The sequence below is a fragment of the Juglans microcarpa x Juglans regia genome, chromosome 8D (genome assembly GCF_004785595.1).
Source record: "Juglans microcarpa x Juglans regia isolate MS1-56 chromosome 8D, Jm3101_v1.0, whole genome shotgun sequence".
NCBI classification, from domain to species: Eukaryota; Viridiplantae; Streptophyta; class Magnoliopsida; order Fagales; family Juglandaceae; genus Juglans; species Juglans microcarpa x Juglans regia.
Window position 1 is genome coordinate 32,404,703 of NC_054608.1, and position 24,144 is coordinate 32,428,846.

The following is a 24,144-nucleotide window of genomic DNA, read 5'->3' on the forward strand; positions in this document are numbered from 1 at the left end:
AGTTTGATAGCAAACATGGCTGGTTTGCCGACAATCCTCGTAATGTCAGACTTGGTCTAGCATGAGCAAGTCCTAAAACATTTGGCCAGTGTTGCTTGTACCATATAACTTGCCCCCATGCATGAAAGATTCCTACTTGATGATGTCGTTGTTAATCCCTGGACCTAAGTCTCTGGGAAATAATATTGATATGTTCTTGCGTCCACTAATCGATGAGGTAAAGGAATTATGGGAAGAGGAAATTCGTACATACGATGCATATAAACGAGACATTTTTTCATTGCATGCAGCGTTACTCTAGACTATCAACGACTTCCTTGCATACGTCAATCTTTCAAGATGGAGTACAAAGGGCAAAATGGTTTGCCCTACATGTAATGCTGAAATTGATTCACTATGGATGATGTATGGCCGTAAACATTATTTTATGAGTTATTGTCGATTGTAGCACCCGGGCCTATTAAACCCAAGGCCGGTCCATTGGATTCTCTTGTCTTTTTTTTTTTTTTTTTTTTTTCACGTAGCTGAGTAACCTCCCCTACCCCACGACGTCGTTTGCGGTGAGCTTCATCTTGCCGCTTGCATTTTATCTTCTCGACCGTTTTTCAATTTCAGTTTCTGCACTTCCGAAGATTCCTCCACTCAATCTCCATTATCTCCACGCCTAGGCAATTTGAAGTTTGAACTCCCTTCCCCTTTTTGAGTTCTCTCCTTTATTTCGTTTCCATCCATCACTTGAGTCTCTCTCTCTCTCTCTCTCTCTCTCTCTCTCTCTCTATCTATCGTCTCCGCACCAAGTCGCTAGGCACTTGGAAACTCCACCATCCAACCACCACGGGTCTGCCCCCACGGCCCAACACCTCTGTGTCCTCAACGGGAACCTGTCCCATGCACTTGTCAGCCTCCGCTGAACTAGTCAAGATCACGCCAAAAAGGAATTAGCGCTGTCGCACGTTTATCCCTCTTCCAAGAACCAGTTGCTGCCGACGTGAACCCGAGATACCCACCAACCTTCTCGACAGAAGCCACCAGTACAACCACGAAGCCCAGCTGTATTCAAGCACCGTCAACCACTCACCACTGAACCATCCCACACTGTGACACCGTGAGCCTCCTTCATGTCTCCGCCTTCTCTTAGTTTCTTCACCACAACCTAAGGGCTAGCAAGACCACCATAGAAGTTTTCGCTCAGCCTCGGTGCAACAAAGAACTCCACCACCGCGCTGTCCCTACATCATCAAGCCACTGTTCAAGCCACTGCATGTCCCCTGTTTTTGACCCCCAAAACAGAGCAATAAAACCACTTTCCCCCGCCTCTGTTCTGCAGCCCCATGACATGTCGGTGAAGCCTAACGACGCCGACCAACAACCCTTCTGCCACCCACATGCCACTCCATGATCTGCTGCCACCCCAACCACCCTGTCGCCATCTCTGGCTGCCTTCATAAGTATCTCACATGATATCCCTCTCATCGTGTTTCCTCTCTTTGATCTCTCTCTCTCTCTCTCTCTCTCTCTCTTACTCGCTCTCTATCTTAGTGCCCTCCATGTTGCTGATCGCTGTATCTTTGCCACCATGCTAACACCTTACATCCACCGCGCGCATCCTTCTCGTTGGTATGAAACAACCCTACCTTCTGCACATGGGTTGGCTGGAGGTAGTTTCACAAGTTTGTTTGTTTGTTTTATTTATCTATTTACAGTTTTTTTTTAGAGCACATGCTTTGACAAAATTCTAGAAATGTCACTAATTTTATGTAGTGTGTCTTTCCTTTATTTATTAAACTGTTGTATGGACTTAATTTTTAAATACATGTTTTTGTAAAGAGATTAAATGAAATTTTAAATTGAATTATTTAGTATTAAATTATTTTTAAAGTTCAATTTTAAAAATAAATAGTAATTACGCAATTTTACTTTTGAGTACTTAAATTTGATTAAGTTGTATTTTTATTAAATGGGATTTTGTTGATTACTTTAATCGATTTTGCTATATTATTATATTAAGTGAATATCGAGGTATTTGAGAATTTTTGATATTTTAGGGTTTTTAGGAATTTATATTTTTAGGAAAATAGGTTACTTAGCGTCTCAGGTAAGTATTGAAAAAGGTGTTAATTTCAGATACTTATAGAAATTATGTGATTATTTTTATAGGTGACGATTGATTTTTCGTTCAGTACTGTTGTGGAGAATTTTTGAAAAGCTGAAAGGTCCAGGTAAGCAGGGTTCCTATGCTAGGCTTTATACGAGTTATTAAAACTGAGGTTGACTTTTTGAAAAACTTTGCATATTTTGTGATGAAAAGAGAACTTGTGAAAAACCAACCTCAGTCGCTTATTTGCACTACTCATGAAATCTGTATGAAAAAGGAAAAATATTTTTTGACATACATTGTGTAAACATGAGTTAAATTTTGTCATGTTGTCTCTGAAATCTGAAAAAGAGCGATATTGAGAATCTGAAAAATTGTGCATTGATTTAGAAAAATGCTCCGACTTTTGTTTTCAGTATGTGAAAATGATCTGATTATGTTTTGGTACTCTGTTTTATTTTGATATTGCATCTGAAAACCTTTGGCATGGTGTACTAATTTTGTATCTGACTCTGTCTCTACTTTGCTCTGTTATGCTCTATTCTGTTTGGGTTGGTACCAACTTCTCTGTCTCTGAGTGCACCCACTTTGGAAACAAAGTAGTTTTATTGTCTTCTTTCTTGTGTGCACACTCGGGGTTCCGAGAGTAATAAGGAAAATATTTCATCTTTGTCTCTACCCGATTTGGCCACCGGGGGTAGCACAACCCTACCACGGGGGTGAAACATGGTCTCTGCTGTGTGAGATGCTTTGATTGATGTGATGATGATGCTTAGGTTATGTTATGCCAAAGTCCTCTGGGTTTTATACGTCTTAAAATCATCGATCTGTTACGTTTGAAAACACGTTTTGTTCTGCATGATAACTCTAGAAAATGTTTTGTTTTGCATACCGTACTCTGTAAATGCTCATATTTGCACGCTAGTATATGTTCTCTGCTTACTGAGTTGTTGATAACTCACCCCTTATTTTCACAACATTTTTCAGATATTTTGGATACTTCAATGGAGGTTCAAGAATAGGAAGCATGGGTAAGGCTTGGTGAGCATAGTATATTAAATATAAAGAGGGTACTTATTATTGGAGAATTTTTATTGAATAGTTTCATTTTGCTTTGTCGACTTAGTATTTTGGGAAGTTGGCATGTATTTTGAGATTTTGTCATATTCTTAGTTCTTTATTTTGGAGTAAATGGTTTAAAGCAATGAGATCTATGAGTCATTGAGGAATTTGAGTTTATATTTATACAATAAGATATGATTTTAAGTGTTAAGAGGTAACTCTCCGACCCATCCGGGACCAGGGTGTTACAATGATTGGTACTCGACTACAGTTGGAGGTAGAAACAAAATGCTTTTAACGGTAAGGAAGAGCACCGGTTGCAATCTAAAATGATGACGGGACAGACTTTGGTGGATCAGTTACATGAGATCTCAAATGTGTATCTTGGTAAATCAACAAAGAAGAGGAAACGTACTCCAAATGAACTTAATTGGACAAAGAAAATCATCTTCTTTGAGCTTCCTTACTGGGTAGATTTGGGGTTGAGACATAATTTGAACGTCATGCATATTAAAAAAACATATGTTAGAACGTTTTGGGAACCTTGATGGATATTGAAGGTAAAAGTAAGGACACCGCCAATGCGCGTAGGGATTTGAAAAATCTTGGTATAAGGAAAGAATTGCATCTACAGTATGATGGTGGGAATACTTCGATGCCTCTTGCATGTTATATGTTAAAGGCAACTGAGCAACGGAGTTTTTGTGCATGGTTGTCAGAAGTCAAATTCCCTGATGGTTTTGTTTCAAATATTTCCCGGTGTGTCAACGTTAATGAAGGAAAAATAATGGGAATGAAGAGTCATAATTGTCATATCTTTATGCAAACATTGTTGCTTGTTGTAATCGGTGGATACCTACAGCCCATGTGTGAGAAGCTTTAATGGAGTTAGCTCATTTTTCAAAGAATTATGTTCCAGAACATTGCAGACGACGACATTAGAACGACTTCAAGCTAATATCCCCATCATTCTTTGTAAGCTAGAAATGATATTTCCATCTGGATTTTTCGATATCATGGTACACCTTGCTATTCATCTTGCCGATGAGGCATCACTAGTTGCCCTGTACAGTACAAATGGATGAACCCTTTCGAGAGGCACTTGGGCAAGTTCAAGCGGTATGTTCGCAATAGAGCACGGCCAGAATGCTCAAATGCTGAGGGATATGTTCATCTCGAGTGCCTGGCATTTTGCTCTATATACCTTAATGATATCGAGACTAGATATAACCTAGAGAAACGCAATATTGATGTCCAACAATGCGATCCTGAGCCAACTTTATCCGTTTTCTCCCAAAAGGTTTGCCTATTGGGGGATCAACTGTAGCAAAACTCCCCAAGACACTGTTGGCCAAGGCCAAGTGGTATGTATTTAACAATTGTACAGAGATTGAGCACTATATAGAGTAAGTTCGACAATTTTGAGAGTCTTATCATTTTATTAACTTATATTGGACGGGGATCACTTATTAACGGTATTTATATACTATTGCAATGAACACTATTACAAGATCAAAGAAGAAGCCCCGAGTATCATCGAGCGTATGCACCAAACTCAATTTCTATCCTGGTTCAGATCAGGCGTAAGTTTAGAAACTAGGTCTTATATGAACATATCCCTCTTTAGTCGCATACACTGATTTGTAATAGTGTTTTCTTGTGTCTACTATTATGCAATGTTAGGTTGCAGAGTTGCATGCACTGAGCCCCCTTGAGGTTATCGATGACTTATACGCATTATCATGTGGTCCTAATCTAGTAGTTGCATCATATTTCAGTTGTATTATGAATTAAATTCGTTTCCACACGTCTGATCTTGAAATGAGTCACCAAACTCAAAACAATGGGCTAATGGTTCATGGTGACCATCAAGGATTGGGTGTTGACTTATACGATGTGTTGGAGAACATTATAGAATTACGTTACATGGGCTGGTGTAAGGTCTACTTGTTTAAATGTCATTGGTGGGACATTGCCGACACAAGAAGGGGGATATATGTTGAGGAGCACTTCACGAGTGTGAATATCACTAGGCAATGGTACAAAGATGAGCCTTTCGTCTTAGCATGCCAAGTGTTGCAAGTGTTCTACCTAAAAGACTCGAGTTTGGGGGGAAGTTGGCACACCATACACAAGATAACAAATATGAACGTTTACAATATTCATCCAAAGAACTCGGACTTGAATGATGAGGATGATGAATCCTCTAATGTTGACGTAGAAGATGATGGTAACACTGATCTTAATAATTATGGTCTTGTTAATGAAACTGGTGGAGGCATGCTCAATCTACTAGCCTGAGTCGATTATGAGCACTTGCCCATTAATTCGGCTACCATATCACAAGATGTGACATCCAAAGAAAGTGATGATGAGGAAGACTTATGATGACAACACCAGTGAGGAATTGAGGCTGGAGAACATAGAGGGTGCGGATATTGATGGTAGCGAAGCAACACGTGCTTACCATGAATATATAGATGGTGATAATGGTATATCCTATCCTATATAGCTTTATCGTGGATTCTCAAATTATATACAATATTGATCAGTTCAACATAACTATTTGGCTAATATCACAACTATTAAAAATTTTGCTATCGGCCATACATGCAAAACCCACATAATGAGACATCTTACAGATTTATGCACAATTTATTTTTACGATGCAGAAAAAATGTTTCGTAATCCATATAGTTATATTAGCTTTACCTCACATTTATACAAATTCTGACTTCGTGTATATTAATTATCTTTACAGACATTGCATGACCAGTAGTCCCCTGTGGTTTTGATGAATCTGGATGGCCTTTTGTGACCAAGTAATACATTCCCATCTAAAGAGGGAGGCCATGTCCATTTTCCTTATGATTGTAGATACATCTTCCCCACACATGCAACATGCCTTTGTGGTTGCATATCACAGATTTAGTATGCAATATGACTGTGTGCTTTCTTTAATTTAACTTGCAATTCATAGATAATTGCTTATCAATTGAATGTTTGATGCATTTTAAATCCAAATTTGATGTGTGGTGACAGGTTGCATGATGTGACTTAGATGTCATCTAAAGAGGGAGGCCATGTCCATTTTCCTTATGATTGTAGACATATCTTCCTCACACATGTAGCATGCCTTTGTGGTTGCATATCATAGATTTAATATGCAATATGATTGTGTGTTTTCTTTAATTTAACTTGCAATTCATAGATAATTGTTTATCAATTGAATGTTTGATGCATTTTATATCCAGATTTGATGTGTGGTGGCAGGTTGCATGATGTGACTTGGATGCAGTTCATACTATTTATGTAAGTGTAGCTTTACTTAATGGTTACTAGCTTCATATTTACCAGATAGGATTTATCTCTCTTATAAGTTCTTGTTGTCTTAGGAACTGTTTGTCCCTAAATGTATGGTACATGTCCCCAGGAGGATTTTAGCCAAATAGTTATTCGTAAACAATATGATATTGTGTTATCCAATCCATGTAAATGGGTTGCTACCCATGTAAAGTTGAGGTGCCTGTATCTGGTAGCTATTTATGTCGTTCTGACTATGTATACTAGTCCCTGTAAGCTGGTATGCATCTGAATGCTGTGGGCTCTCTTTTATGTTATCCCATTGCTGAATGTGTTGGTTACAATTCATCTGAATGTGCTAGTTATCCATGCATTTGAATGTTTTTGCTATCCTTGCATCTAGTTGTGTAGGCTATCCCTGCATCTGAATATGCTTGTATTCTAATGATGGGGTATTGTGCATCTATGTTGGCTATCCCCGTATGCACTACCTTCATGTCAAATGTGCTACTTATCTTACACATTCTATCCTTGAATTTGATTATATTGGAAGTCCTGCCAAACACCAAATGTACTCCCTGCATATGAATGTGTTAGTTTTTCCTTAACATTCATTTGTTGGGTATCACTACATCGTAGTAAATGATGTGATGGCTATCCATGTATGCTTATCCCTTCATGAAACACAAATAGTGACAAATATATTAAGGAAGCATGGTGAAGTCAATAACCCTTCATGTGAGTAACACTTTTTGGGTTACTTAACAAGTTTTTGGAAACGCGGTTTAAAAGATGCTATTTAGGCTGGCCAAACAAATGTACAATGGTTACCAAAATGTCCTAAATAACTAGAATTGTTACCATATTGACTATTATTTGCTTGTATATATACTTTATAAATATTCATATGCAAGCCATGCCTACATGTGTTGCTTTCTTGGTGATTTACTAGTTATTTATTGACATAAATTGATATGGATATTGATGTTGTCTTTGAGTTTCATGGAAATTTAAATGTATGTTTCAATCATTGTAGTGTGGTTATTGTGCTGGGTGTAAACGATAAACTAAGGAGATGTGTATACAAGCTAAATAAGGTATCTACTAGAACAACCTTGCAAGAATGGGCAATTAGAGTTTAGTGTACAGGATGTCATAAAACTGAAAAGGCATAGTGTGAATATAGTGCTGCCCATGCAATTCATTACATATTGCAATTTAATCTTTAAAAAACTTACAAATCATGATATTGTGGACTGTCAAATGCAAAAATGTCAATGATCTACAGTTGCCTCAGAAGATGTGGTAAATTCATGTGCAGTGGCATGTTATAGCAGGTCCATGAAAAAGTACATTGACCTCTATAATGGCCTGCTCTGCAATCAGTTTCCTCCAGTTGCTTTGTGGTAAAGCCCAAAATATATATTCATGCAGAGAAATATGGGCATATCTTATTAGAATGCAAAATGGATACATAAATTGGTACAATGAAGCACTTGATAGTTGAATGAAGTAAAAAGTGATAGACCTTATTATTAATTGATATACAAAACCTTGCTCATAGTTGATGGAATATTTGCTTGGGATATTTGGCACAACGTTTTCTTCCTGCATTTTCTCCAGGCCAGGCTAAACAACTTTGCATATCCTTTTATAGCAAAGAAGTGCTTCATGAATTTTGAAATTGTATGCATGTGTTTTCCATGAATTTATAACATTTAGTGTTAAATTTAAACACTTCCCTGTAATGCAGTTTTATAAGGGTGCAAAATAAGGCAAGTATATCTTCAGAGTTGTAACATTAAAAAATATATTAGGTAATTTATTTGCTTGTGGATAAAAGTTATATAATGAAAAAAACTTGTAATTTATTTGCAGTTCAATAAATTTGAAGGAAATGGATGGTACAAGGAGTATACCCTAATCAATTTTAGAGTCTTGCTAGGTACAATCAGTTTGGCACACCAAATCGTGTACTAATGCTTTTTTTATTGAAAAGAAAAATAAAAAAAGAAAAATTTTGAGAGAAGAAAATGTCCTCTAATTCAAGAAAAATATTTTCATTTTTAATTCATATCATTTCATTAAATGGATGCCTTACATGTCAACATTAATGTACGAACTTGCAATATGGCTTTTCTAAAATTTTAAACACATTAATTTGATGACACAATGGACTGGCGCCTTTTATCTGAGGGTTGGTGACACAATTGACTTATCACTTATTAGTCCCTTTTGCTGATTTGCGTACCCACTGCTGCTTGGGAGAAACAACATCTAAAGAAGGAACCAGTCACTGAGTTTTTCTCCACACATTCTAGTTGCTTCTGAATCACTGAGTACAGAGGTGAGAATACACATAACCCTTTCCTCTCCGAAGTTGAAGTGGAGCATTCTTCTTCATATACTTTGATTATAGGCTACACAGAGACAAGAAAGGGTAAGTTTTTTCTACTCACCTTCTTTCATCTCCTTGAGGGACTTCAGATCCCACTGTCCACATCAATTTCTGTGAGTTTTAAACTAATAAAAATATGCATGTTCATGAGGCAACAATGTCGAGGTTTGAGTTGAATGTTAACTTGTGAGTAAAACTATTTTCAGAGTTGGGACCAAGTTTGACCCTTTTGGTGGATATTATTCAAGTATTACTGGTATGTTTAAGAATTCCCAACAAAAACAGAGTGCTTTTTTCTGTGTGAAGTTGTGATTTTTAATGTTGTAAAACCTGGGGCATCTTCATGATTATAGATTTTATGCAAAATCTAGTGAACCCATGGAGTCTAAAATGACCATGGTCATCTGGAAGTAATGTTCTACAAAGGGTTACATTTTTCATTTTTACTCTTTGAGGAAGCTTAATATTTATGGTCTGCTTGTAGTCATTCTACCCTCTCATCTGACTAGTGTTGATTAGTTCCACATTTTTGCACTCCCATGCAATAGTGCATGTTTCTTGCTATCATGTAGTTTATATCAACCTTACATCGAGTTATATTTGTATTTGGTTTCTAGAGACTACAAATAGTTGTTGTTTCTGTAAGAGGTGAATGCAGTGTTACACATGCTTATGCTCAGGATAGTTGATGCTCATTTCTAGCACATGCAAATAGTGATGTATACCTTAATTTTTTTAATTTGTTCAGGAGCAGATTTAGGAGTACATAAATTTTATCAAAATAGATACATGTGATCTCAGAAGTTGAAGCTGATACTAATTGTTATGTTCTCACACTGGATGTTTGTTGTTTTTTGTAATTACACAGAAGACAACAATGGTGATATCTGTACGAAGAGGGCGGCGAGGACGACCCCGACGTCCACTCATAGTATCAAGCCCTATTGATGAATGTCTGGCTGCACTACCTCCTACAAGGAGCCTAAGAAATGAAGAGGATCCCCCAGTTGATGACTCTACTCAAGCAGTACCAGTAGTGGGGCTACAAGAGTCTAACGATGTGCTACATGACGGGGATGAGGGGGAACCACATACATGTCCATTATAAAAAAATTTAATGCCATAATATTTTGACTTCTTATAATGTTACAAATATGCATATCCATAACAATTTTATTATCTTGTTATTATAGTTCCACCCATTAAAAGAAGACGAGGGCCTGCAAAAGGTACGATCTTTGAAAGGTTACATAAGTTGGATAAGATTCCTTTAAACTATAAAGGATGGCACATGGGGCCATCATGCCATCATGCAAGAATGCATCTGTCTTCAGTAGTTGAGGGAGCTAGATAGTGAAAGTACATGCGAACATGAGGCATGCAACATGTAAGCTAGAGTGTGGTAGACGACAAGGAGAAGCAGGAGCTGATCAATCATGTTAAAGCAGGACTTTAGGAAATGTGCATGGTTCTATTATTTTCTTTGTTTTTAATTGTGTGAAACCTTTCTAACGTGCAAATCTTGGTCGTATAGGCAGACTTTGTGTTGGATTGGACAAAGAGACAACTATCGCGAAGCAGTTATAACGACACTTGCTGATATGTACAATGCATACCACTATGAACTACACAAGCAATACCTAAAATATGCTCCACATGAGGAGGCAGTAGCTGGTGGGATGCCCATGGTAGAGAAACCAGTATGGGAGTGACTGTGTGAAAGTTGAGCAAGCGGCACATTCAAGGTACTTGGTGTACCCATGTTTGGAGGACAAAAAAATTTAGGATGTGTAAATCTCCTTTCAAAGTAAAGAATATATAAATATGTGTTCATTGTGTTGAGGCTTTAACTATAGATTAAGTGTTGGTGCATGAGAATTTCTAGTCTACTTGTTTCAGGAGAAGTCTCGAAGGAATGCAAGTAACAGGAAAAAACAGAAGGTGAAGCACACATGTGGGAGGAAATCATTTGCACAAATTTTGGAAGAGAATGTAAGACGTGTAGTGATTTGTGTATAGTACAATAAGTCTTTTCAGCCAAATAATATGAATAACTGAACTTTTATTGTAAGGGTGAGGAGGCCCCAAATCTTGTTGCTTTTTATAAAGAAACACACTGGTCTGCAAAGAAGGGGAAATTCATCAATACCACAACTGAATACAATTATGTGAGTTAGCTCATATGATTAATTTTCATTACAATTATGGACTTATCGAGATTGACCAATTCTCATTATATCTTGATTGATTATCTTTAGAATCTTATGATAGAGAGGTTGAATGAGATGGAGACGAATGAAAACGTTAATGAGGGTGCTGCCTTTATTTTCAAAGAGGTTGTAGGTTTCAAATCGGGATATGCACAAGGGCTGGGACACTCAGTGATTCTTGACCCATCTCCTTTGCTGCAAAAGAACAAGGCATTTGTCTGTATGGCCAAGGAGAATGAAAGGAACAAGAGTTGCGCAGAGATTATAAGGCTCAACTGGAGTCACTGTGGGTGATATGGATGCTCTGCGAAAAGCATTTTCTGAACATGATATTATCTCAGTTGGGGGGAAGTAGGGAGTCTCAAGAAGAGACTCAGGGAGAGGTTTAGGCATCTCTAATGTAAACTGGTTTTTTGTGAAGGGAAATGTTTTGATTTTTGTGTTTTGGTATTCCTCACATAGGAAATGTCAGTGTGTGACATGCTAATCTTTTGATGTGCACAAAGGATTGTATTGGGGATGTTAGGGAAAATATCTGGGCAGGTGGTTATATGCAATTATTTTGTGTTGGGAATATATAAGTTGGTAACCTTAGGGAAGTAGATTGAAAAGTTTGGTGCTGGTATAGTTCATGTAATGGTTAATTGTCTTTCTCATTGTATATTCTCCTATACAATGAGAAAGCTGGTTTGTAGCACTTATTTAATTCATCAGCTGAGTTAGGGGGGTGAATAACCTGAAACTATGGTTGTTGCAGGGATACAGCATCGAGCATGTGAGAAAGCTGCTTACACAAGGTTCCATCTTCACAGAAATTGGGCTTCATCTGGAGGTTCAATGCATCGTCACAATGGGGAAGAAATAGACATGCTTCAACAGAAGTGAATTATATTCCTAGATAGGAGTAAGTTACCAGTCTCTTTCTTAGATACTTATATAAACACTGTTTCTTTAGTTGATGTTTGCTTATGAGTGAAGTTGTCAGAACTGGATGTTGTGTTTCTTATATGTGTTTGTTTATAATATATATAGCCATTTCCAGAGGACAAGTTTGTGGATATTCCATAGGAGTATATGGTATGTTTGTAAATTGTGTTGACAGTGCATATTAAGGCTAAAGTCTGATTTTGGAATATGCTTATGATTATATAAAATAAAATCATTGATAAGGATAGGTAAAGGTGTATATAAAATGTCTCAGCTGTTGCTATGTGGTAAATCAAACGGGACAGATGGAGGACTTACGGGTATGTTATAATTATGGCCATAAGTCCTCGTGTGTTTGTAATGAACCTTCCTTTAACTATAATAGTTTGCTGTTAACACATAAATTTTTTGGTTCTTAGAATTGTTACCTTTGTTGGCGTCCATTGCTATATATATTGAGTTTGTGATCCACTGGCTATTAGTGTGCAATGTTTTGGGTAATAAAAAAAATGTATGGAACTTATGTGTTTTCAATCCAGATTATTTTATTTCTATTTAGTTGTCAAATGGGCAACTACTATGTTGGAATATGTTAAACCTACTTGGCTCACCTCCTTGTGGTAATGCTTGTTTAGGTGAGCTCTATCAGCCCTAAAAATATGGGGAAGAACCTATTTTGTCTTACGTTGGTGCTACTCCATGCATCTACTTTCTGGTTTCACTTCACACAATGAAGCTATATGCATGTGACATCGAGCTTGGTGTTGTATCTAGCTATCCTTACTGCAGCTGTATGTGTTGTCAACTGACGAAGAGTGCTAGCCTATATCTATACTGCCGACCCTTTCATCATTCTCACGCAGCAAATCTGGATGGGTACTGTAGAAACAACATGTGTAATGCATCTTGATGTAATACTATTCATATGCCCTACTATGAACACTGAGACATATTGGAATGTTTAAAATATTTCAAGTAATTATGTTATAAGGTGTTGTGGGTGTCTTTTGCACTATGTTTTATAACTTGATGAATTTGAATTTGCATATATATTATTGTACTACACTAGCAGGTTATACTTGTCAGCCTGCCAGTGTAGTAAATCCTCTTTCTTCCCTTTTAGCTACATGATCGTATTGTGGATATTAAGTTTTTAATACGAAATGATTTAGTGGACAATTGATTGATTTAGTTTCTAGGAAACTACTTTTTGCGGCCGTCTATCTCATGAGAATAAATTATTACAGACAGTTGTGTTGGTAGGAAAAGAAAACTCAACAGATTTGGCCACACATGAATCTGGTAGCAAAAAATATTTTCATACAATTAATATTGGTGGGCAATACTAATATCGACACCAAGATCTTGTGGCGACTGACTGCACTAATGCCGACAAGATAATTCAAATGTTCAGTTTTTTTTGCCACAAACATAGTAGGCTTCTGCCGCGGGCATACTGGTGGGCATTGAGCTATTGTTGCGACAAGATTTATTTATTGTGATAAATACTATTTTTTGCGGTGACTTTTATGCCACGGAGATCCCACACAAGGTTTTTGTGGCAAACTACTTTTGTACACGGAAGGCATGGTTTTAGCCACCATAAGCATTCTTGGCTAAATGCGGTTTATGTTGCAGTAACACTCAATGCACATGGCATATATCCCGGCCCTCTCATATAGATAATCGTGATGTGGTTGTTATGATGGTGGTGGTGGTGGCGGTTGCAGTGGCGGCGGTCATTGTCATATAACATATCATATAAATGAGTCATTAATACTTGTGGAAATACGCATACAAGTTATACATTGAAAGAGGGAGATGCAAATAGTACTATAAAGTGAAAATGCCAGTATCGAGAGAAATAGAAGGCAAGCCTTCCAATTTTGCATCAAACGCATGATATATATAGCTGCATATTGATTGAAGTTACAATGTCATAAATTAGAAGATCTCTCTCTAGCCCCCCGACAAATTTCCACTTCAAAATCCTTAAAAGCCATTCCGAGGAATGCAGATCCAGTCACAAGAGACCAATGATTTGGCGCAATGAATCATTCATCATGCATTGACAATTGAAAGTCAGCAGCAAGTTCTCTTGTAGACCCTGCCTCAGTACTAGCATACGAAGTATAGAATATTTCTTCCTCCGTATCTTCCCTTTCTACTAACTCTTCAATCTTCTCAACAACCTCATTCAAATCCCATCTCTTCTCCACATTTCTTTCACAACAAGCCAACCCAATCTTCAAAAGCTTGTGCATCTCCCCTTCACTAATCCTAGTTGCACCCATCTCCTTGTCAAACACCTCATTCGTCCATTCTTCCGGAACAACCGAATTCACCCAAGTGACTGACAAATCCTCTTCTTTTCCCTTGCCTTGCTGTAGAATGCTTGCTGGGAATTTTCCGGTTAAAATCTCTAGTATCAGTAATCCAAAACTCCATACATCAGTCTTCTTTGTTATCCTACCTTGTTGCAAGTACTCCGGGGACTTGTAAACGACCATGATGTCTCGAGCATCTTCTTGGTTGATCAGGGGGATCAAGCCATAGTCAGTGAGAAGGGGGTCAAAGGATTCATTGAGAAGAACATTCGAGGACTTGAGGTGGCCGTGTGGGGCAATTAGGTTAGGCAGCTCATTGTACATATATTGAAGACTCTTGGCTATGCCTTTGACAATCTTTAACCGGGTTGGCCAATCAAGGCTTGGTTGACCTAGAGCTTCATGAACTGATGAAAGGATGTCAACGACATGCAACAAATTATTAGGAAGTTCAACATTCTGTGAATATTATTTTCAGGAGTAGTGCTATTAATTGTAAAATATTGATCATGATCATGCATGATATATTGCATTTATAACAAGAGAGAGTTATGTACTAAATTCAAATAGTCATTTTGAGTATACATGAGATTAGTATTTAGAAAAAGTGAAATTATGGACTTTATAATGAATTATTGAAAATGTCATCATGCTTAGATAATGAATGAGCCGTCAAATAAAATTAAATTGGAAGGTAATAAGTGAAATACGTGTGTCAAATAATATATATCGGAGTTGGGGGACGACAACTAAATGCTACTACCTTAAAGGACGAACAAGAAAAAAGAAATTGCAGACTCGTTCAACCAGATTGAGTATTGCTTTATAATTATAAACAGTAAATTGAAGAATGACAGAGTTTTCCTTCCAAACTGGCTTAGAGCATCCCCATCCGCATCCCTATATCACTGTTATCTCTAAATTATAGGGAAGAATTTAGAGAAAAACTCAAAAACTCCCTCTCATCCCGTTCCCTATTTTAGGATTTTGATTTAGGAGATGAACAGTGGCTCCCTAAATATAGGAAACTACTATTCATCCCCTAAATAATCTTTTATTAATATTTTATTCTAATAAATAAAATACATTCTTCTTCTAATCAATTACATTTTCTCTTATACTCATATATATTATAATTTTAAATAATAATTTTAAAAATGTTTTAAATAATTACGAAAATATAAAAATAATAATTTTGAAAATATTATCAAACACGTAAAAAAATAATTTAAATTTTTGTTCTTATAATCTTCACTATAGTAATAGTTCAAAACATAACAAAAAATATTAAATAGTTAAGTTTGTAAATAGAAGTGAGAAAAAAATAATAAAGAAAGAATAGAATAATATTATTTTAATAGAATAGAGAAAGGATAGGGAATGTGATGTAGAATGTTTTTTAAAAATGAGTAAAATTTAGGATAAAATTATAGGAAGTGTCATTTTTAGCTAAAATTTAAGGAAAAATTTAGGGAATCGGATGTGAATGCTCTAATTAGAAGGACTATTCGTATAATTGGACAATGTGATTCTGCTTCTTTGCATTGAAATGATATCAGTGAACACATTGAAAGTGATTACACAACAGAGGCGGATATTATATGTATGTATGTATGTATGTATGTATGTATACATGCATGACAAAAATGCTATGTTTATAAAGAAACATATACAGAGGGCCTACCAATTCATGAACTAATGTACAAGCACATGTGAGCAAACATATTTTAGAGAGGAGATCAGTACCATGTAGATGAACGGCCAAGCTGGCCTTCTGCACAAAGTCAAATGCCAAGAGCTTCTCTTCCTTCCTATAGTAGTAAGCCACCAGAGGAAGCAGATTCGGGTGTCTCAACCTCCCTAGCTTGCTCATATGCTCTTGAAACTCCTCTTTCCCCAAATTATTCATTTGTTTGAACCGCTTCACAACCATCACCTGTCCATTGTGCAAGGCAGCCTTGTAAGAAGACCCAAAGGATCCACTGCCCAATATCTCAGCTGAGGCTTTAAGCAATTCCTGCATATCAAACTTCTCCCTATCTTCCCTGACAAAGGTCAGCTTCACACCCTCAACCTTCTTGGTATTTCCACTGCGGTTTGTTGAGTCTTTCCCTGATTCGTTCGATTCCTTTATGCCTGATTTCTTTTGCAAGTTTGATGGCTGTACTGGAGCCTTTGCCAATAAAGATGGTTGCCTCTTGTGGTTGATGAAGACCACTATACCTATGCCGACTGTTGCCATCGTTGCAAGTATAACAATCACTAGGATACTTGGAATTGAGCCTTCGTCACAATTACCCATAGGCTTTCCACATAGCTCTAAATTTCCTGCCATTGATAGGACAAAACATCACTGCCTGAATGTTTTCACACATATTTACCTTTGTATATATATGCATATGTGGGCTTTAGGCATTGTTTCATGTGGGTTTTCAGTTCTTTGGAGGCTTAAGTTGGCTAATCAATGTTTGAGTGGAAAGTGCTAGATGTCAATGAAGCCCTGAGATGATCATATATATATGTTCAGACATATATTCAATTGAAAAGTTTCGAGTATATAGATATAGATCTAACAATTAATCTTATAGGAAACAGTACTCTCTATTTTAATTACCATAACAATATAGAATCCAATAGATCACTTATAGGCTTAATCAATATTTTAGTTCAAAACATAAGACTGCAGATTTGTAACTATTACTTTGTACCTTAGATTTTGTTAGAAGCAGCCATTTTCTGATAACTCTGTGAAGAATAAATACAACAACTGAAGAAACACGTTTGTGTAAGTACATATACATGTACATGCACATGACGCATTATATATATAGATATATATACACAGATGATCTCATAAAAAGTTGACTCACCTGAGAAGGAGCTTGCATCCATCCCACTAAGGCTATTTGGAATTGGACCCTCCAATTCATTGCCCGATACATTAAAATAATTCAATGACTTCTGTTGAAAATCTGGTATCTGACCATCAAAATGGTTATCCTCAAGCCTTAACTCCAAAAGCTTTGGCAAATTTATCAATGATGTAGGAATACTACCAGCAAACTGATTATGCGCCAAATGCACTCTCTTCAACCTTAACATACCCGAAAAAGCATCATAAGGAATCTCCCCAGAAAAATTGTTGTTTGATAAATACACAGACCTTAATGCACTGAGTTTCTTTAAATCTGGCAATGGACCATCAAAGTTGTTCTTCATAAAGCTTATAGTTCTCAAATTAGACAGTAACGCGAGCAAGTCCACATCAATGGAACCATTTAGTCCCATATTCTCGAGTCGTAAGCCCTTAACTTTTCCTTTCCCACAATGAACACCAACCCAATTTACATTATGCTCAGAACATGGCGTTGTTGAGCCATTCCAGCTGATTAATGCGTCATTGGGTTGAAGGGAGGCCTTGAACTTTAGGAGGGTTTCTGATTCTGATGCCTCAGAAGAAGAAACCACAAATATGACATGCAAAAACATGTAAAATGTAGCATGCAACGACGGCGTATCCTTACGTGCCGCCATTTCGTAGGATAGCACTCACCTTAGCCCGGGGCGGCATGCACGCCCTTAGAGCGGGTTGCTGCAATGAGAATGGGTGCTATAGAAGGGTGAGGAAGGCCTGGAAGAATGGTGGAAAGGTTGATGACATGAGAGAGAGAGAGAGACTGAGAGAGGAAGACAGGGAGAAACAAAGGGGGGTGCTAAGAATAGGAGATTGCGAGGCTGTTAGGGGACAGAGGAAATGGGTTTAGAGGTTGACAAAGTCTTTATTTGCATGAGATGTACATGTATGCATTGGATGAGAACTATATATCCGGCTGACCTTCAAATTTGAAAGAAAATCCTTGAGAATCACTTTAATTTTTGCTTTCCAGCTAAGTGAGAAGCGATCCCAGTTATGGTACAGAAAGTACGTAAGAGCTTTTGTAGCAAACAGATAAGCTGTAGCAAGCAAGAGCAAGCTGAATAACCATGACCATAAACTTTTACAGCACTCAAATGTTGGTCTTGATTAAATTTTCAATTTTTTTTTTTTTTTGAAAAAATGGGACTTCATGAATAAAATTTATTCACTAATTTGGAAGGCCTTTTAACTGGTATTATCACCACACAAAAAAAAAATGGTATCTAAGCAGCTCATCATGACTTTATTCCATGTACAATGACTTTATTTCTCGGGAAAAAAAAAAAAAAAAAAGAAGAAAAGAAAAGAAAAGAAAAAACTGGTATCTAAGCAACTCATCTTGAATTTCTGCACATCCTACATCAACAAGACAGGGAGGGGCAGATTTGCTGGAGTTTAAGGAGTTGGAATGTTTTCATGACAGGAATTATTATTTCCTCAAGAGTTCATTCTAATTTGGAGACGCATACAAATATATGATAATAATCTCATCTAGAGCTTTAGGACCTTTGATTTGTATCATTTCTCAAACCAGAAACTTTTAGCAATTACCCTGTATTTTGACAAATACAGCCCTAGAAGGTCAACAATTACAGTACGATGAAAAAAAAAATCAACAACATTTTAGATTCCCTTAATTTGCACAGAAATTAAGTTCATCTCAATTCATGCGTTTGCCGCACATGTTAAGAAAAAAAGCTCCACACAGATAACCTTTATTCCCTCCTTATGACCCTAGAAAAATACAGCGGTGCTAGCAACATCTAAATTTGGTGTAGCAATCAAGTCCAAGCCAAAACGTGGAACAAACTTATGGAGTATCCAATTCCTCTGTCATTAAATGCAATTCCCTTGTGTGTGAGTAAGAAGAAAACACACTTGCCAAACCTATACAATCTGTTTAATTCTCTTAAGTCCTGAGCAATTCAGTTTGGAGTTTGGAAAGTTTATAAAATGACATTATCCAAAGCATTCAGCCTTCTAATGGTAACATTCTAATGCCTAGTATAACAATTCATCCAGCATCCTTTCCAATATGGGAAGTGGTCATCATAGTCTCATAGAAAGCTGAAAAGGTGAAAAATGGATAAGAAATCAGGTCCAATACATATCCTATCTGGTTAACTCGAAAATAATCCTAGAAAATTGTAATTCGTTTTACGTTATGCTGTACAATTCTAACGTTATTCAACTTACCCTTCTTAAGGTCATTAGGTCTGTAAGACATAGTTTTCAAGGCACTTAAATCTCCCTTTACGGATCTGGTCTTGGTCTAAAAGCATATTCTTTGAGGCCTTTGAACCTGTTTCAAATATCAATATTCTTTAAGGGAAAATCAATCTGTCTTCAATCTTGGAAGTATATTAAGCATACCAATCAGCCTTCTTCAAACATTTATTTTTTCATCCCTTTAACTGTTCTAGATCATCAACTCCATAATAGCTCGACCAAATATCACTAGAAGTGAATCAAGGCTCCATAATAGCTCCATAACAGACACAAAAACATGCTGAAATAACATGCTCAAAAGGAGTACCGTACAATACAAACATAATGAAAAGTTAGCAGGTAGAAATAGAATGTGAATCAAGCCCTGTAGGATCAATCCTCTGCTGGTCATGGTACATTTTCCTTGTAGGCACTCTGTAGATCTTAGAGTTGAATCTCTGTGTACTTGAGTCTAGATGCAATATCTTCGAGTTGTCTCCTCATTGGACCAACATGTGCATCCATCCTACAATCCATCTCCGATAACAGAGTTTCCATCCAGGAAGGTCGTGCCACCTGTCTAGATGAGCTTTCACCCGCCTCATGTGAAGTTGGCTAAGACCAAGTAGTCTGATTCTGAGCAAATGGTGGCATGATGTGCAATCCCAAGAAAGATTGACAAATTAAACTTTTATCCTAAGTAACCTAAAACTTGCTCACAAACATATATGCATACGTGAATAGAGGAATCAATAACCCTAACAAGAGTGCTTTATTTCGAGAAAACATTTCTCAGTATATTTTGAGTTTAAACGTGTCCTGTAAAACTGTGAAGAGTGGAGATTGGATTTCCCCTAGGATTTGAAGATTATTCTCAAGAGAAAAACACTTGGTTTCTAAGTCATCGTTGGTAAACGACTGAGATTAACACGCGACACATGAATCACTTAGACTCATGACTTAAACCTGAGCTATTAGTTTCTGGTATAGGAAATCTGCCAACACAAGTATGGTTGCATATAGTCCTAACGACCCCCATCTTGAGTTGTTAACTTTGGAACATAATAAGAATTGCAGGTTCCTCAATGATGAAAATTAGCAAGTGTGTTTTAGTGTTAGGAGTGAGATTTGAAAGTAAATCTAGAACAAAACAAGCATTTGGGTGAAGAATGAAGAAAGGATGGTAGGTTGATCAATGGTATGAGTGATTTGATTAGTTTAGTAGGGACTCACGTGAGTATCCTCTAAGTTCAAATTTTTGATATCCAAGGTTGTAGAACGCCTCTTCTGTTGTGGATAATAGTTAGATTCGAAGTATAATGCCGCCAAAATAGTCATTAAGATGTCCCTGTTAAACAATTATGTTTCAAACATGTCACATAAAAGGAAAGGAAAAAAAGAAAAGAAAGAAACATCAGAGACACTGAGAGGGGGGTGGGGGGGTGAGGGCGAAAGAGATACATCATCTAATAAAGGATTTGCCACATGAATCCGTATATTCACAAACATTTTATAGCATCTGAACAATTCAATCATCGAAGTGCCCTTTAGTTGCAAGTATTGAATTGAAACTTTCTTGATACTTCGGGAAACCTTTCCTATGAGATGCATCCATTAGCATACACCTCTTCTATATTGGGTGGAAGCTCTAGAATTTCTTTTTAAGTTGCTTGCAATCTTCCAACCTAAGTTGTTTTAATCCATTAGCTCTTTTGATGGATGTGGGAAGACTAACAATATCACTACTCGATAGATCTAATTCTTTCAAAGTAGAAAAGAAATTTTGTTCCCAAGCAAGAGCAAAGAATGAAGTTCTACATAGTTCAACAATTGCAAAAAATTATGTATTTTGTCTTATCAGAACACACATATGTATACATCGCTATTTCACTTTGTAAAAATTTATAACGAAGAAACTTAAACTTCATTCATCTATCTTTATTTACACTACTTCAGATCGACAGTTTAATAAGGCTAATATTTCTGTGTCCCTTTGTATTTCTAATTCCATTTTCTTCTAAAGCAAAACCCCTAACAGGTTCATTAGTAAAAAAAAAAGAAAAAAAAAGACAAATTAAAAATTAAAGCACATTTTATAGTGAATCTTACAGTATTTTCTTCAAGTACATAACGAACGTCTTCATGAAACCATAACCTACTAAGTCTGCCAGGCTCTCTTGGTGACTCTTGTCGAACAACTTTCTACCCATATCTTGCAAGAAGTCATGCATGGCCAATCTGTCATACTTACAAAAAATTATGAGGCATTTGTCGATAAGCTTTTCAATACCAGCATTTGGAAAGAAGCCACAACTATCCAGTATTTTAGTGACATATCATGTTATATGTCAAATATATATCATGCATAGCTAGTAGATGTTTATCCCTTGTTGTTATGATGATTCAACTTCCTAAACCAAACCAATCACATCTTTCTCATAATTTTTCCAATTGGTCTGGCTAATCGACATCATCAAGAACTAAAAGAATCTTTTTGCGGCAAAGTCTTTCTTTTATCAAATTGATTCCTCTCCCTCCCTCTATTTTTTTTTGACAAAACTAAAAGCCAAAAAACAACTTTTCAGCTATGGTACAGTAAGCATGTAAACTCTTTGATGCAATCAGATAAGCTGTAGCAACAGCAAATGAAAAACCATGACCAACAACTTTCACAGCACACAAATATAAGTCTTAGTTAAAATTTCTACATTTTTTTTTTTTTTGGAAAATATGGGACATCATGAATAAAATTTATACACTAATTTGGAAGGCCTTTTAACTGGCATCTAGGAAACTCATCATGACTTTATTTCTTTAAAAAAAAAAAGGCCTTGTTACTAACAAATTACAAGTCTTGTTATAGTTAGAACATATCTAGCAAGCACTAATAACTAACCGATTCATCCATTGTACACATATTCTAACAACACAAGAATTAGAAAAATAAATTCATAATAAAAATAAAAATAAATAAATATGTAGGATTTCCTACCCGACAGATCTTCAAGGGCAGAACCCATTTAACAATCTAGATCATGCCTGTTGTTCTTGACAATAAATCCAATCTTTTGGAATGAAACAGTACAAAAGTATGATAATAATCCAATCCAGAGCTTTAGGACCTTTGATTTGTGTCATTTCTCAAACCAGAAACTTTCAGCAATTACCCTGTATTTTGACAAATATAGCCCAAGAAGATCGACAATTACAGTATGCAGAAAAAGAAAAAAAACAACACAAATGTTATGAAAACCAGCTCCACGCACATTACCTTTCTTCCCTCCACACATAAATTTGGTCATTATAATGCCTAGTATAACAATTCATCCAGCATCCTTTCCAATATGGGAAGAGGTCATGATAGTCTCATAGAAAGCTGAAAAGGCGAAAAAGGGGTAAGAAATCATGTCCAATAGATATCATATTTGGTTAGCTCAGAAAGAATCCTGGAAAATTATAATTCCTTTTATGTGTACACTGCGAGTCTAACCTTGTTCAACTTACCCTTCTTATGGTCATTAGGTCTGTAAAACATAGTTTTCAAGGCACTTAAGTCTCCCTTTACAGATCTGGTCTTGGTCTAAAAACATATTCTTTGAGGCCTTTGTTTCAATATTCCTGGTGTATATATATACGTATTGATTAATATGCATGCAATACTTTAAAACATGCCCTGAGCACTCATGCCTCATGACGCCAAGTAATATGACATAATCATGCTTCTTTAAAGGAAAATCAGCCTATCTTCATCGTTGGAAGTACATTAGGAATACCAATCAGCCTTCTTCAAACATTTATCTTTTTCATCCCTTTACTGTTCTAGATCATCGACACCATAATAGCTCAACCAAATATCACTTTAGAAGTGATTAAGGGCACTTACCTAAGAGGACTTTTATCAAACCCGAGGAGAAAACCAAGAGTGGTAATTTTTAACAAAATTATGAATCAGTCTCTCAACTGATTATACTATTCTAGATCATGAGAAAAATATGATTGAATTTATATCAAGAATTTTATCCCTTTCAATTGATATGAAGCAATAACAATAAAATGTTGAACGCATCAATAACTGGAGAAAGAATAAATCTCATAAATAATATTACTAATCTTTAATGAGGTTTCATCCTTAACCTTAGTTGAAAATTTAGCTAGGCATATTCATGAAAATAAATTCTAGAAAATGAATGTAAATAAATACCAAAGCAATATTTAAAATGAAACTAAAGAAAAATAAAAATTCCACTGCTCTCAAAATGTAAAAGCTACAAGTCTGTTACCGTTAAAGTCTGTTATGGTTACAGTTCTTTCCCAACTTTGATTCCTTCCGCAACTTTGATTCCTTTCTAAACTTCAATTGCTTCATTAAGATAAAGTTCAAATTCAAGTAAGACAAATAAATATTTCAAGACAAATAAAAATATAAGAATTAACACTACATAATTGTGATAATGCTTTATTTAATTTAGTAAACTTCTGTTCAATTTCTATTTCAATAGTTCTTATTTTTAACAAAATTATGAATCAAGCTATCAGCTGATTAAGATTATTCTAAATCATGATAAAAAAATGATTGAACTCATGTCAAGAATTTTATCCCTCTCAATTGATATGAAGCAAGAATAATAAATCGTTGAAAGCATCAATAATTGGTAAAAATCAATCTCAAAAATAATATTATTAATCTTCAAGGAGGT

At 36.2% G+C, this 24,144-nt stretch overlaps 1 protein-coding gene and 1 long non-coding RNA gene across 2 annotated transcripts; one reads left to right on the forward strand and one right to left on the reverse strand.

The window, feature by feature from the left end:
• Positions 1–13,759: 13,759 nt before the first annotated feature.
• LOC121242830 (pollen receptor-like kinase 1) lies at positions 13,760–18,215 on the reverse strand. The gene is made up of 3 exons (XM_041140795.1): positions 17,193–18,215; positions 16,069–16,650; positions 13,760–14,729 (listed from the first exon to the last, which is right to left on the reverse strand). Exons 1-3 carry the CDS (start codon positions 17,854–17,856, stop codon positions 14,050–14,052), a joined length of 1,926 nt encoding a protein of 641 aa, XP_040996729.1. The 5' UTR covers positions 17,857–18,215; the 3' UTR covers positions 13,760–14,049.
• LOC121242835 lies at positions 17,499–23,840 on the forward strand. Its single transcript, XR_005935992.1, has 2 exons — positions 17,499–17,618; positions 23,713–23,840. It is a non-coding gene; the product is annotated as an uncharacterized LOC121242835 (long non-coding RNA).
• The last annotated feature ends 304 nt before the right edge of the window (positions 23,841–24,144 follow it).

Excerpts from the sequence above, each read along its gene's own strand:
- LOC121242830 (XM_041140795.1), bottom strand. The coding sequence starts at position 17,856 with ATGGCGGCACGTAAGGATACGCCGTCGTTGCATGCTACATTTTACATG. Across the intron at positions 16,651-17,192 it reads GGATGCAAGCTCCTTCTCAG|GAAATTTAGAGCTATGTGGA; the intron begins GTGAGTCAACTT and ends TATCAATGGCAG. Across the intron at positions 14,730-16,068 it reads CTTGGCCGTTCATCTACATG|TTCATGAAGCTCTAGGTCAA; the intron begins GTACTGATCTCC and ends TCCTTTCATCAG.